The sequence below is a fragment of the Otolemur garnettii genome, unplaced genomic scaffold, assembly GCF_000181295.1.
Source record: "Otolemur garnettii isolate 467f Iridium unplaced genomic scaffold, OtoGar3 scaffold00019, whole genome shotgun sequence".
NCBI lineage: Eukaryota > Metazoa > Chordata > Mammalia > Primates > Galagidae > Otolemur > Otolemur garnettii.
Window position 1 is genome coordinate 10,258,743 of NW_003852414.1, and position 16,260 is coordinate 10,275,002.

The following is a 16,260-nucleotide window of genomic DNA, read 5'->3' on the forward strand; positions in this document are numbered from 1 at the left end:
TTAGGTGTATGTGGCTGGCGCCTTAGCCACCTGAGCCACAGGCGCCGAGCCGCTGCAGGATTTTAAAGCAAATTCCACTCATCGTGTCATTCAACCTGTATATACTTTAGGATGTTTTGTTTTTTTAAAACATAACCACCAACCTATTATTATGCCCGACAGAATTACCAGTTATCCCTTAATATCCTCTGATTCCTAACACATGTTCAAACTTCCCAGATAGTCTTAAAGATGTCTCTAACAGTTGCTGCGTTCTATGTTGGATGCGAACGGCGCACACACGCAGCATTTGGTTGTTATAGTAGAGTGGACCCTTGAGGAACTTTAACAGGGTTCCCTCCACCTACCTTTCCTTCATACCTGCAGTTTGTTGAAGAAATGGTACAATTATCCTGTAATATGTTAGATGGCAGGCATATGGGGAGGGAGAGGGCATTTCAGACACTTGGGATTGGAGAAAGAGACGTGGGGAGTAAAGACTGGGAGGTGGCTCAGTAGAGAAGTAATAAAGGCTGTAGCTGTTGCCACAGAGCTGGAGCTCAGAGTCTGGGATCTGCAGCCACAATGCCTGAGTTCAAATCTCAGTTCTCTCAGGCTCTAGCTGGGCGCTTTGGGAATATTTCTTAACATCTGCAGTTGTTTCATCAGCTACAAATATGGCGGTTTATACCAATACCTGCCTTAAAAATGTTATCTTGAGGATTAAATAAACTCATGCATGTGTGTGCTTAATAAACACTCAAATAGTTAGGAATTGTAATAATGGAAGGGTCATCTGTAAGAGGCCAGCAGAGAGGAGGGGACAAGCTCTGGTGATTAGCTGGACACATTAAAGAACAGCTATCAGGTAAGAGGAGAATCATTGATACTTCAATGTTTGAAATACCACCTCCCACACGCCCCAAACATGCATCTGTAAGAGGCCAGCAGAGAGGAGGGGACAAGCTCTGGTGATTAGCTGGACACATTAAAGAACAGCTATCAGGTAAGAGGAGAATCATTGATACTTCAATGTTTGAAATACCACCTCCCACACGCCCCAAACATGTGTGTGCACATGCATGCATCGAAACACACCAGCACAGCCCCTCTATCCTTCAAAAGATAATCAAGAGTGGAGTACCACTTAGCCATTCAGAAAAATCGTGAGCCTTTTGTTGGTAACAATCTAGATGGAACCGGAGACCATTCTTCTAAGTGAAGTATCACAAGAATGGACAAACAAATACCACATATACTCACTATTAAATTGGAACTATTTGATTACCATCTATGTGTGCATATAGAAATAACACTCATCAAACCCAAATAGGTGGGAGGGGAGAGAAAGGGATAGACAAATTCACGCCCATGCTGTCTGAGTGATGGGCACATTTGCAACTTTGACTTGAATGATACAAAAGCAACTTATATAAACAAAATGTCTGTACCCCCATAATATTCCGAAATTTAAAAAAAGACTTGAAGGGAAAAGATTAGAAACTAATTCTTCAGAAGGATACACTGGAAACACTGGAAGAATATCCGCATGAAGACAGACAGCCAATTAGAAGTTGGACATTTTGGGTGGCGCCTGTGGCTCAGTGAGTAGGGTGCTGGCTCCATATACTGAGGGTGGCGGGTTCAAACCTGGCCCTGGCCAAACTGCAACAAAAAATAGCCGGGCGTTGTGGGGGGTGCCTGTAATCCCAGCTAGTAGGGTGCCTAAGCCCAAGAGCTAGAGGCTGCTGTGAGCTGTGATGCCACGGTACTCTACTGAGGGTGACAGAGTAAGACTCTGTCTCTAAAAAAAGAAAAAAGAAAGAAAAAGAAAAGAAGTTGGACATTTGGCTGAGGCAAGGAGGATTGCTTGATGCCAGGAGTTTAAGACCAGCCTGGGCAACACAGTGAGACCCTGTCTCTACAAAAAACAGAAAAATCAGCTAGGTCTGGTGGTGCACAGTTGTAGTCCCAGCTGTATGTGAGGCTGAAACACATGAACCCAGGAGTTCAGGCTGCAGTGAACTATGACCACACCATGGCACTCCAGCCTGGGTGACACAGCAAGACTCTGTCTCCTAAAAAAATAAAAAATAAAAAGTAGTGGGGCATTTGGGCCTTGAATTCTAGATATGGCAGAACTAAGGATATAGTTCCGGGTGGCACCTGTGGCTCAACAGGGTAGGGTGCTGGCCCCATATGCCGGAGGTGGCGGGTTCAAACCCAGCCCTGGCCAAAAAAAAAAAAGAAAAAAAAAGGATATAGTTCCAAGGGTCATTCACATTGATAAGCAGAGAGGTAAAAATCAGAAGTACAAAACTTTGGATAAAAAAAGGACAAATTAAAAATAAGCAAGCCAAATCCCAAACTGGTAAAGCCACACTGAAAACTATTTAAGGGTCAATTGAAAAGAGTTAGTAAATGCAGGAGGCCGAGATGTGTTTGCAGGGAGGCAAGGGACTGAGACACAGGGTGTAGTGCACACCGATGGTTTCAGCGAGTATGTTCAAAATGCAAATCAGGCAAGTGTCTGCATCTAAGTGAGATTAAAGAAGAGGTGGAGGCAAGTATTAAATGACAACAGAAACAGTTGGGACATGATCTTCAAGTATAAAAGAAGGTGTAGAAACCCCCAAGCGAGGAAAAACCCACCAGGTTTGGTGATGAAAAGGAAGTCTCTCTTCAACGGGACAACTGCCTAATTCCTTCAACAAAGCACTGGCACAAAAAAAAAAAAAAAAAAAAAAAAAAGCCATCCCTTTTGAGAGCCCCCAAATGAAACATCTCCTCTTTGAGTTGTACATCTGTGAATTAGAAACCCTGTGAGCAGGCACATAAATTCTGCAAAAGGGCCTGTCCCATCTGGGGAGCTCCGTCCCTCAGGAAATGAACAATCAAAGCTCCTATCTGATGCAGGGAAACAAAAGCCACGCCGTGAAATTAGACCAGGGAGATATGCAAAGAATCAGGCTGACGGCGGCACCTGTGGCTCGGTGAGGAGGGCGCTGGCCCCGTATACCAAGGGCGGCGGGTTCAAACCTGGCCCCAGCCAAACTGCAACCAAAAAAAAAGAATCAGGCTGAATTCCAGCCGAGAAGCACAAAGTCTCATCTAGACAGATGAGCCACAGAAATGCGCAGCTGAATTCCGTGTACACCCCGAGGTCCAGGCTCACACCACTGCCATCACAGCCCACTCTGGGAGGACAGACTGCTGTAGATACAGAGTCTTATGTTTTCTTTTCTTTCAAAGGCAAGATGTTAAATTCATTGTTTAAGGCCTGTGCGGAGCTCTGGTGTGGCTGTTTTTGCCACTTCTCTGCCTGTTCCAACCAACATTTTTCATGATACGTGCTTCTTGGTAATAAGTGCACGGTGCAGGGTGGAGGGGAGGTCTACCCCAGGTGGTTTCTGGAGGCTGGGGAGTGAGGTTTGACACCAGGGGTAAGGTGGCAGTGACCGAGTAGTTAACATCAAATTCCTTCCCGGCTACGCTCACATTGCAAACATACGGGAGGCTGGCGCTCCCCGCAGCCCATCATGCCGTGTGGTTTAGTCTGTAACAATTGATCCTTGCTCTGTTCCTGTTTCTCTTCTTTACCAGAAGCAGCAGGGTTGTGCAGCTGGGCTCCAGGCAGAGATCAACCAAATTTCCTGTCCTCTAATGGCAATGCAGCCACATTCATTGGGAAAGGGGAAAACATTCCAACCTCCAGAGCGGGAAGGGGAGGCCAAATGAATTCCACGCCTTTTAGCATCTGGAATCTGTGAATAGGGACCAAGTTGCAAACGGCAGCTCTGATCACACCTACTTGATTTTGAAACCACTTTCTATTTCCTATTTCTCATTTCTAAGCAGCCTTTGCTGAGACTTAAAAGCTTTTCTGTTGGTTGGAGGGTGAACATTTGTGGTCCTCTTATCTGGGACAATGGCTGATTTTCTCAAACAGAAAAACTGGTGTCTAAAGTGGGCTGCTCAGAAGAGGGGTCTTCTGAGGGTCTCATCGTAAAGCAAAAATAGAATGATTTTGTTGAAACCTGCAGTGCAAGTTCTGCATTCTGGTCGGGTTTGTTTGTAGGGTGAATATTTAATCCTCTCAACCCCAGAGCTGGTCCTTATGTTGGATTCCACATCTGTTTGAGAGTGAAGGCAGGTTGCCTTCCCAGCCATAAACAAGATTCTCAGATTCTGGGACACCTGGGTGGAGATGGCTTTAGGTGATGGAAAGAAAGAGAATTCTCAACACCATGAACTCCAGCCCAAAGGAGGGACACATCAACAAATAAAGCCATGTAAGGCAGCAAAGGCTCTCATGGATGCCCCTGAGAAGAATAATCAAGTAATAAAAGGCAAAGGGTGCCATGATATTTAGTTCCTGCTTCATCACTGGCATGACACAATCTGTTTTCATGCAGCTCTAGTTTACATTTTATTTATTTATTTAGAGACAAGAGTCTCAAGCTGTCACCCTGGGTAGAGTGCAGTGGCATCACAGCTCACAGCAATCTCAAACTCTTGCCTTAAGCGATTCTCTTGCCTCAGCCTCCCAAGTAGCTGGGACTATAGGCACCTGCCACAATGCTTGGCTATTTTTGGTCGTAGTTGTCATCGTTGTCTGGCTGGCTCGGGCTGGATTCGAACCTGCCAGCTCCGGTGTATGTGGCTGGTGCCCTAGCCGCTGAGTTACAGGTGCCAAGCCGCTGGTTTACATTTAGAATATAATCAGGTAAATGAGCCTGAAAATCCTAGATGGTTTTTTCTTTTGAAATGGCAACACATCCCTCACTTCAAACCTTTCTGACATGAAAAAGCAGCAATTGAATACCAGAGAGGCCTTTCCTCCAAAAGTGCAGGCTCAGAACCCATAACATTGTCACTGCTAGTCTAGTCCAGAATTACACAGAAATCCTTCCAGGTATGTCCAGGTGGCCCTCCTGGCCTCTTCCTTGGTCCTAAACTCACATATCCTGTGTGGAAGGCAGAGTGGTGGTCATCCAGAGATGACCTGCATTATAATCTCCTAAACCCATGAGTGCTTTAGGGGTTATGAGGAAAAGGGAGATTAAAGATTGCTAATCCACTGACCTTAAGATAGAAGGATTTTTCTCAAGTATTGGATAGGCCCACTGTAATCACAAATGTCTCTAGAAGTGAAGAAGAGGGAAGCTTAGCTATATGACCACAGAAGCAGGGTCACAGGGATGCTATTTTGCTAGGTTTGAAGAGAGAGGAAAAGAACTACAACCTAAGAAATGTGGTGACCTCTAGAAGGTGGGGAGAGGGGTAGAGAAGGAATCAGATTCTCTCTATAAGACTCCAGAAGAGAATACAGCCCATCAGTGACCCGTTATTTCAGATCATTGAGACTCATGATAGTCTACAGACTCTAGAACCATAAGATAATAACTTTGTGTTGTTATAAGCCACTAAATTCATTGTAATTTGTTACAGCAGCAATCAGAAGCTTATACTTACTGTCAGGAAGCAGAGATGGTCTTATTTAGCAACAAGACTACAACTTCAGGACAGACAGGGCCTGGGTTTCTTTGCCAATAAAACCTATTATTTTATTTTATTTTTTCCTAGTTAAACTTGAACATTCAGCCAAGTGCTAATCCACAGAAAAGATGAGAAAAAACGTGCAGCATCTTCTAAATTCGTGTGTGTGTGTAGGGGGTGTACAGCTGAGAAGCTAATCTTTTTTTTTTTAATTCCCATTTTTGTTACAGAGGAGTGTAGCATTATTTTTAGAAACTCAATCCCTTTCTAGAGGACCTGCGTTCAGGTGACCTTAAAATCTACCTTTTCAGTGTCCCTTTCATTTTCTTTCAAAACATCCCTATATGCTTTGAATGTATTTGATAGTATTTAATACAGAGCAATAGCAAAACTTCAGAATGAGAAGGTGAGAAATTGAATTAGAATGCTTGAAATTTGGAATTGCTAATGTGATAACATTAGTAGATTTCCCCATGCAATTAATTGTATACTTTTTTGTTTATATGTTTGCTTTATTTTAACAAGAGAAAAAAAATGCAAAAGATCTTCTGAGTAAGTTCATGTATGAGAGACCGTGGACTCTTGTGTGAAGATTTTTTAGAATTTCCTTGGCATGAGGACATAATTAACCCCCTGTTTAGAGATGAGGTAGGATGCGTCCAGCCCTGTTTCAATTCCTTTGCCCCAAGTGACTGGGAAATCTTACTCTTGTACCATGGAGTGAGATGGAGAACCGTCCCCCCACCCCAAACCTGGTTGAAAATGGAGTCTGATTACATTAGAAGGACATACAAGAAGAGGAAGAAATGATTTGACTTGCAGAATAAAATTTAAAATAGGACAGAAACACTTACCCTCATGTCTCCATTCACAGTTTTAGGCGTGTGGTTAAATGCATGCGCGGGATCTTTGTTGTACACTTTGAGGAGGGATCTGTCTTGAATGTTCCTGGAATCAAAAACATCAATAACAATGGCAGATGAAAGGAGTCTGACTTTGGCCATTCCTTTGCCTTCCCTTAAGGATCCTCCACAGACAACCCAGCGGTTATCTGTCCGAAACCAACCACAAGTTCTTATACCATAAAACAGGCAAATACAACAACGGAAAAGAAGAAAAACAACTGCAGCTTTTCCTTCCTTTTCTTATTCCTCAGGAAAGTTTTAGATTTTCGGGGTAGCCCTCCGCCCATCCATATCGGACGGCAGGAGCTAACTTTGAAGATGCCGAGAGCTGAAAGCTTACGCTTTGAAAAACAATAAAGCTCCAATATTTACAATACATTCAAAGAGATTTGGTTAATATTTAAATATCTGATTGTTTACTTTTCCCAAACACCTGGCTTCCTGCTCACCTAATGAACGCACACACAAAAGAAAAATGCTTTTTTTGTTTCTGTTTTTTGGCCTTCAAACACTTTCAGCCAGGGAAAGGAAATGTATCTGCAATCCAGAAAGAAAGAAAAAAGAGGACCACAAAGATCAAAATGAGTATCTTTACCATGCCTTTTTTTTTCCTTTTCATAGTGGATTTTAAAAAAACAAAAACATTTTCTACATGCAAATTGAATTACTGGTTGTGAAGGAATAACAGCAGATAAATTCTTCTCTCCTTCTGAACCCAGGTCTTAAAGCCAAGGAGTTATACCGCAGTCAAAGATAGGAGCCCCACAGTTGCTCAGTGTTTACCTTAAAATTGTCTATGAAGTCCTTCTCCCTCCATGTTCAGCTTTCACCAGCAGAAGGGCCACCCACAGCCCTTTCAACTCCATCTACACTGTGTGAACCCTTTCGATGTGGCTGGCGAGCTGGGAGAAACGTACGCAGGGGGAAAAATTCCTTTCCTCCAGGTGCAACCTCATTTAGAGGGCTGGCCCAATCACTGGGAGTATTAGGTGTGTTTTTGTTTTAAAAGAAGTGGAAGATTCTTAGACTAGTCTTGTTTCTCTCTTAAATATCTGCCAGTAATTGCTTTGAAGCGATGACTAGCCCAAGCTTGCAGGATTTCAAGCAGCTTGTTAGAAGTCTGCTTGGGGGTGGCGGGGAGCCCGTAGCCCTTGTTATTAAAAGGAACTGGGTTAATAGGAAGGGGAAACTCACGGAGGTAAAAGACCTGGGGATTTGTCACAGGAACTCACCCTTTGGCTAGAGGAAGAAGTCACAGGTGAGGCTATGAAGAAATGGAAAACCTCGCTGAAGCCATGAAAAAAATTACTATCATTTTAAAGGTACTTAAAGTCCAGGAGGTTGTTTTAGGATGTTTTAGAAACATGTTTATTGGAGATGAACTAACAACAAAGGCCTGGATTGCATTTACCTTGGCAACGTTTACAGCACAGTATTCCAGCCTGAACTCAGTAGCATTTCCCTAAAGGATATTCAAGGAACCCGACACTGATGAAATAGCCAAGGGTTTAGCAAACAGTCTTTCACTGCAAAAATATTGAAGGATGTGAAATGAAATGTGTCTCTGAATTTAGAAGATTAAAGTCATTGTCTTCCATTAAAACCTACCCAATACTTATTTTTGTGCTATGTGGTGATGCCAGTGGTGAGAAGTTTTTCTATCATTCAAATAAAAATGTAATTGAGGCATTTTATGCATAAAAGTAAAGAAATAGGATAATTCTTTGAAAAGGACATGCACATGCTCATTTCGCATAAACACTATATCCAGGACCAAATCAAAGCATTTTCTACATTTGGACATTGGTTAGGCCCCTTTTCTAGATTTAAACTGAAGTAAGGGAAAAGTCAAGTGACAGAGTTAAAAATCAATGACTGTCCACTTACACATTTCAAATGACATAAAAAAAATAAGGCTGTCAGTGCCCCAGCTTAAGGATCAAGGAGATCATGATTTTTGCAAATATAAACACATAAATTAAGAATTAATCTTTGTAGGGGTGTCCAACCCATGGCCCATGGGCCATAGGCTGATTTTATGAGGATTTTTTTGCTTTACTGTGGTGTTGGATATCTTGGAAAGTATGCATGAACTTTTTTCTTCTTCTTCTTCTTCTTCTTCTTTTTTTTTTTTTTTGCTAAGTAGCTTTCATTAGTGTTTGTGTATTTAATGTGTGGCCCAAGACAACTTTTCTAATAGACAGTGGAGGAAAAAAATAAAAGTTGGACACCCTTCCTATTTGATCAACTGGACTTCCACTGCGGGGGACTCCGGCCTTCCCTCCTTGTCCTATCTCCCTTTTTTCTCTTTGTGTATACTTCTTAACAGTCCCAAAGAAGGCAGATAGGAAGTCAAAAGTAGAAATACTTTGAGCCTTGGGAAAGGCTCGAAAAAACAGTGATTCATTGTGAGACAAAAATCCTTGCACAGGCTGCAAGATAGTGGGGTCCAATTATTCATAATAAGCTCATCAGCCTTGAGCTCCATGATCAAGTGTGGCTCTGCTTAGTTTCACGCTTACTGATCAGCACCGTGTCTCTTGCTTCTCCTAACTGCAGATGCAGAAATATAAGACGATTGCTGTTAAACAGCCTCTCCATGTAAAAACACTGCATGGGATTATATTACTGCAAACACACTCCTTAAATACATTGTGGTTGTTTCACGTTTCAAGTTTATGCTTTGTAAAATGCAAAAAAAAAAAAAAAAATTTTCCTCTGGTGACAGCTTGATTCATAATTTATTTCAAAAACAAACATGAATTTTCTGATACCCATGAATATTTAAACATGTTTTTAAAGAGCAGGAAGGTTGTGCAACAGATGTAGCAACTATACCTTGGGGCATGTGTCAAACTTTGAAAGCTCTAAATTACTCATACACCTGGACACATGCCTAAAAATGTCATTTGTGATCATTGCTAGATACTTATCGGTTTACATTTATTAGGCACTGGAGGCACATTTTACAAAAGTGGTACCCATTTATTCCACAATGAAGAAACAGGGCAGCTTGCTGTGCCCACGGGGCAGGGATGCAGAAAACCCCAAGGGCTGTGCCCAGTGGTTTGGTGAGAGAACATTTTAAAGGACCACAAATGGACTTGACCAAGAATGTGCACAGCTAGGTTTGGAGCTGAGTTTGGTACTGAGTTGGCTGTGTGCTTTTGGATAAGTTCTTTAATTTTTATGCATTTAGGATTCTGGTTCTATAAAATGAAAGGGCTGGATTAGTCACTGAATAACCTTTGGAGTTCTGAAATGTTTGGAGGCTACACTAGCAACTGCCGTGTGTGTTGATTTAAGTCCTGTTTCACAGGTTGTTTCCTAGGACAGATCAAATAGGTCCCTTCTGTTCTACAGACAGCACCACAATCGCCAATAAAAATGCTTTTGTTTCTATGCTAGTCGCAATAGCTTGAGTCCATTTAGCTTCAAGTTAGGGGCAATTCAGCTGGAAGCCTTGCAGAAAGTGAAATCCTCAGGTAAAGAAGAACTGTTTAAGAAACTAATGGAAGCTGGGCATGGTGGCTCATGCTTGTAGTCCTAGCACTCTGGGAGGCTGAGGTGGGTGGATCACTTGAGTTCAGGAGGTTGAGACCAGCCTGAGCAAGAGTGAGATCCCATCTCTACTAAAAAAAAAAAAAAAAAGAAAGAAAAATTAGCTGAGAGTTGGGTCAGGTGCTTGTAGTTCTAGCTACGTGGGAGGCTGAAGCAAGAGGATCATTTGAACCTAAGAGTTTGAGGTTGCTGTGAGCTATGGTGCCCCAGCACTCTGCACAGGGTAACAGAGTGAGAGACTTTGTCTCAAAAAAAAGAAAAGAAAAGAAACAAATGGAAAGTGAACTCTTCTCACTCTTTTCTCCTGGGTACTAGTAAAAGTTCCACTGCTTTTATTCTAAATGGTTAGGTATAAATAATGACTCAGTAGGATCATTACCTAAACTGGCCAGGCTCTGTCTAGAAAGAATACTTGAGAGTGAAGAGGGAACGTTCCAGTATGAAGCACTGCTTTCAACTCTTACGGCCTTCACTGAGTCTCTCCACTGCTTCTCTGGGCCTTAGTTTCCCTGACTCTTACATAAAATGGTAAAGCGAATTATTTCTGATGTTCTTTTCAGGCCTAACAGTCAAAGATCTGTGTGGGAGAAGTTTGTCCCCATCTTTATAAACTACGCCTTGTAAATAAATTATAGAAAACCAGAGGGTGAGTTTTTCTGTGAGCGAGATAAGCCTGTCCATCAGGGTAACAGCTGGGCTTTCTCTACTGGGACACAGAGGAATTCTTAGGACTCGGGATACACTCTAGCAAAGCAACATGGAGGTCAAAACATCCCTCTGGAATAGAAGCAGTTCAGTGAGCACACTCCCCTCTCCTCCATATAAAATTCTACCTGTCATATGGTGGACCCAAACCAGAATGACTTACCTCACATCATTTAGCTCATAATAGACATTTCTGCTTTCATCTTTGATGTAAATGGCAACACTGGGCGACTCCAGCATTTTCATGGTGAGCTGCTGCGGAAAGGCACTTACGAAGAGAGCACGGATTGTGTCTGCACTTGTGATTTCGTTCGGCATCCTGAGCTGCTTGGTTTCATCTCCGTACTGGAGATAGAGAACCCCTGTGTGCAGAGAGAACCCAGTGATCAGCCACCATCGAGACTCACGAGATGGGCATGGCAAGCAGAACCACTTCCTTCCAACCACACACCCAGGAACGCTCCTCACAAGCCTGGGAAGCGGGTAATAGGAGACCTGTGTTTGGAATTTCCAAGGAATGCATGGTTGGGTTCTCATCTAAACACCCACTTTTATCCTTTGAAGTCTAGGCAGGTGTTAAGAGAGACTAATTTTCAGCTATTTTAAAATCAAAAGGAAAAGAAGCTATGTTCTGGGGAGCCAAGAGCAAAAGACAATACTTAATTCCCTTGGAAGGTATATTTAGAAATCTGACCCCACAGGGTGATTTTTGTCCATGTCTTTTCATTAACTAGGAACATAATTGTTATAGCTACAGGTAAGTTATACAGCTTAAATCTTTAGGGAGTCCATTGGGGAACAATGGAAGTGGAAATGCTACAGTATTTCTGTGGTCCTAATACATAATTTTATTGAATGTTTATACCATATTAAACCATCTACAAGAAAAGAGTCTGGCACCCCCAGTGTTTTAGAAATTAAATGGAGTGCATGAGTTACCAAGCATAGGATCACAGAGGTTTAGAGTTCCAAGGGATATGTGGCCCCAAAATAAGTACTCACACCCCAGTGGAGGGCAGTTCCTTCCCACATTGAGTCTGGACTTGGTCACGTGATTTGCTTTGCCAATGAGATATTAGTGAGTGTGACGCCAAAGGAACCCTTAATATGGGTTTGCACATTGGAGTTGGTTTTTTTTTTTTTTTTGAGACAGAGCCTCAAGCTGTCACCTTGGGTAGAGTGCTGTAGCATCACAGCTCACAGCAACCTCCAGCTCCCAGCTTAAGCGATTCTCTTGCCTCAGCATCCCAAGTAGCTGGGACTACAGGCACCCGCCACAATGCCCGACTATTTTTTTTGGCTGTAGTTGTCGTTGTTTGGCAGGCCAGGCCAGGCCAGGCCATTTGAACCCACCAGCTCTGATGTATATGGCTGGAGCTTGAGCTATAGTCGGTTTTCTTGGACACCTTAGTCTTGGGATGTTCCCTCGCAGAAACCTGCTCCGAAAAGTCTAACCTATCCACATGGGAAGGTCACATGTTAAAGAGCCAAAGCCTTGAGTGACCGTCCTAGCTAAGCACCCACTCTTCCAATCATTGAACAGTTATAGGGATGAACCATCTCAAGGGCAGATTCCCCAGCTCCATGTGAGCCAGGCCCAGCTGATGCCACATGGAACAGAAATAAGATGCCCACTCCAAGCACTGGTCAGTTGCATAATCATGAGCAAATAAATGATAGTAGTCACTATGCTTAGGGTCACTTGTTACTCAGATAACTGAAACAGAACACTACACTCCTGATATCGAATTTGAATCTTACTTTTTGTGAGACTCTACCCTAGGGTAGGCTTTGGCAAGAGAGACTCAAAAGACCATAGAACAATTTCTGGTTCAGCTGGGTGCAGTGGTTCACCCCTGTAATCCTAGCACTCAGGGAGGCTGAGGCAGGTGGACTGCCTGTGCTTAGAGGAGTTCGAGACCAGCCTGAGCAAAGTGAGACCCCTTTGCTACTAAAAATAGAAAAATTAGCCAGGTGTGATGGCAGTGCTTGTAGTCCCAGTTACTCAGGAGGCTGAGGCAAAGGGTTTTCTTGAGCTCAAGAGTATGAGGTTGCTGTAAGCTATGACACCACAGAATCAATCCAAGGGCAACAGGGTGAGCCTCTGTATTAAAAAAGAGGGTAGGGGAGGAGACAGTAGGTGACCCTGTTGTCTGTATGACCAAGAGAGCAGGGCCACCAGCTCACGAGCCCCTCTGCATCCTCCCTCTCTCCCTTCCTTGGGCAAAATGAATTTGACGCATATTCTGTGGCTGCCATCTGCATAAGGTGTGGTGTTCTGTCATTTACACATGCTCTAATTAAAAAGCGAATTATTAAAAAAAAAAAAAGAAGAAGAAGAAAAGAAAAGAAAGGAAAAGAAAAGCCAGAAAAAGAGAAAGAAAGAAAGACAGACTTCTGGTTAAATATGGCAGTTTGTGTAATAAATTTATCTCTACTTCCTCCAGAAATTCCATTAGAATGACCATAAGGAATAAAGAGCATACATCAAAGAATTAAAGGAATGAAAAAGGAAGCAATAACAGAGGAGAGGAAGCAGACACCTAAGTCTTTGAGGGAAGAATTCAACATAAAATATACACTCAGCCTGAGCAAGGGCGACACCTTGTCTCTAAAATAAGCTAGGTGTGGTGGCAGGCACCTGTAGTCCCAGCTACTCAGGAGGCTGAGGAAGGAGGATCACTTGAGTCCAGGAGTTTGAGGTTGCAGTGAGCTATGATGATGCCACTGCACTCTAGCCCGGGTGACAGAGGGAGACCTTGTGTCCAAAATAAATCAACAGGAAAACATTCAGGGGCAGGGAAGCTCAGGAAATGAGGCACCAGATCTTTCTGAAGGTAGGAATGCAGAGTTAGCAGGAGGCATAAGGCTAGATTGAACTTTCATTTTTTAAGAGATGCAGCAAAATGTCCATGTCTCTCTCTCTCCGACTCCGCCCTCCTAGCATCTAGGGCTGACTAGGCCAAGGGGAGCAGGGTGAGGTGCCCTCAGACAGAGTGCAAGTGAAGGGGTTGCCCCCTCGGCCAGGACACTGGAGGTCCCCTGGAAGAAAGCTGACTAGCCTATGAGAACAGACCAACAGATTTTTGAGGGTGATGTTTGGGTTCCGTCCGGCCACCCCCACAGGGAAGCAGCCCAACCACATATAAAAGCTTCCAGTTAGTACGACTGTGCCTTGCTTGCCCCTTAACAGACTCCCAAGGATTCTCAGACATTTTACAAAAGCTTCTAGCATGAACAAAAACACCCAAAGGAACAGGCAACAGAAACTCAGAAACAGCCCGGGGAAGGGGGAATGTCTGGAGCATAAGGGCCAGTTCTGGGAACCCTGAGAGCAGAATTAAAAATTTCACTGAAGAAGAAAAAGTTGATGAAATTGCAAAAAGGGGAGCAAAAAGACTGAGGGATAGGAAGAGAGAGAGAGGAGAGAAATAAGAAAAATACAGAATGACAATGGCCCCCTAGCAATGGAGATCTGAGTAAAAGGGATCAGGGAAAAACAGAGAAGTTCCCCTCCCAAACATTGTAAGAATGAAGAATGTGCTTTCACCCCATCCCCTAAACTGAAGGACATGAGATTGCAGACTGAAAAGGTTCATGAAATGCTGAACACACTCAAGCTTGTCACTGAACATTCTAGAAGACAGGAAAAACAGAAGGTCCTAAAAGCTTTTAGAGGGAGTAAAAAAGTGACATCAGGTAACAGAAAAGCATTAGCTTTCTCAATAGCCGTGCCAGAAACCAAGAGATAATGGAAAAACATTTTTTGAAAATCTGGGGGACTTTCAATGTAGGTCTGTACCCATTGAAACCAGCTGGTTCTATTAAAACGAGCTTCTCAGGCAGACCTTCCCTGGCCACTTATCTAGAATTTCAGTCTCCATCCTTGTTTTATTTCTATTCTTTACCATTTCCCACTATAATTTATAAGTCACACTTTAATTATTGATTTTGTCCATTACCAGTTTCTCTTGCTAGCTCAGGGATATATATTTTAATGTTTTTCTTTTTTTTTTTTTTATTGTTGGGGATTCATTGAAGGTACAGGATGTGTCACGCTGGGATCTCAGTGTGTTTTTCTTTTTCTTTTTTTTGAGACAGAATCTCGCTTTGTCACCCTTGGTAGAGTGCTATGGCGTCATAGCTCACAACAACCTCAAACTCCTGGGCTTAAGCAATTCTCTTGCCTCAGCCTCCCAAATAGCTGGGACTATAGGTGCCAACAGCTGGGACAATAGGTGCCAACCACAATGCCTGGCTATTTTTAGAGACGAGGTCTTGTTCTGGCTTAGGCTGGTCTTGAACCTGTGAGCTCAGGTAATCCACCAGCCTACGCCTGGCCCTTTAATGTTTTTCTGTTCTCTTTGCCATTGTATCATTAATACCTATGATGTACCTATTCCCTAGGAGATTCTCAATCAATATTTGTTGAATGAATGAATAAATGATTTATTAGTCATCCAAAAGGAATGTCTCATTTTGTGAGGACTACCACGCTATAATAGCTTTTGCCATATGATGTAAACCATCTGGTCACCTCACCCCTGGTTTATATACACTTTAGAAATACATTCTGAAGCAGCTGTTTCTGTGACCGGAATAGTCTTTTTGTCAAAGTAGCCCTGCGTCTCCTCTCCACTGGGCCCATTTTTGACCCTCAGTTTCTTAAGGAAGCTAGTTGTCCAGAATCTCTGCTGTTACATGTTCCTCAGAACGCAGGGAAAACCTTTAGAGCCTGAGCGACCACAGATCATGCGACGTTGACTGTCCCAAACAGGAGGGGTGGCGACTGTCCCGTGTGGTTGCTAATGTTATAGCAAAAGGCAAAAACCACGCTTGAGGTCTGGGCCCCAACCATACCGGGGCGAGGCCACTGAAGACGGGCCACTTGTGGCCTCCCAACAGTTAACTATCACAGCCTCACTCTCCCAAAGGGCCTGGTTTTCATCCCCACATCTGCACATTCTCTACGTGCGTGGGCTTGAAATAGAATTTGTAGGCCCTGGAGTAGGAAGAATAAAAAAAAAAAAAATTGGGCCTAGCCGCCAGTTACCTCAGGATCTGGCTGGTGCAGTTGCCAGCTGGGTACACAAGTCCAGTCACAGAACGTGAAAACTCAGAGAGGATGGGGAGGATGCCTCTGCAAACAGAGAATGGTCTCTCTGTGCCTGACTTTTACACGGTCTGCACTCTCAGTCCAGGAAAGGTATTTAGAAATGCTTAAACTCAGAAAAAACTCTCTTAATGTATGATGGCATTTTACTGGCCCAGGTGATGAACTAAAACCCATGTGGCTTCTAGAGATTCTGCAGGCCCTGGCAAGGGCTCCCCCGCTCTGGGTTACTACTGGTGGGTCCAGACTCACAGGGGACATCCTGGGGACTCTGCATCACAAACAAAGCAATGGAGACGAGGGAAATGCATTTACTGGACGCCTGCTATGTGTCCAAATCCATCCACGTGTATTTCTTTTTTTTTTCTGAGATGGAGCCTCAAGCTGTCACCCTGGGTAGAGCGTGGTGGCATCACAGCTCACAGCAACCTCCAACTCCTGGGCTCAAGCAATTCTCCTGCCTCTGCCTCCGAAGTAGCTGGGACTACAGGTGCCTGC

At 43.4% G+C, this 16,260-nt stretch overlaps 1 protein-coding gene across 9 annotated transcripts in view; it reads right to left on the reverse strand.

The window, feature by feature from the left end:
* Positions 1-16,260, reverse strand: part of KIAA1217 (KIAA1217 ortholog) — a 328,697-nt gene that overhangs the window by 105,276 nt on the left and 207,161 nt on the right. For all 9 annotated transcript variants that reach the window (XR_002772475.1, XM_023511441.1, XM_023511443.1 and 6 more), the window contains exons 4-5: positions 10,813-11,011; positions 6,333-6,426 (exon numbers count right to left, since the gene is read on the reverse strand). Coding sequence is in view for 8 of the 9 variants with exons in the window: in XM_023511441.1 (XP_023367209.1) it covers positions 6,333-6,426; positions 10,813-11,011 (293 nt within the window). In the remaining variant the exon portion in view is untranslated. The remainder of the gene's footprint in view (positions 1-6,332; positions 6,427-10,812; positions 11,012-16,260) is intronic.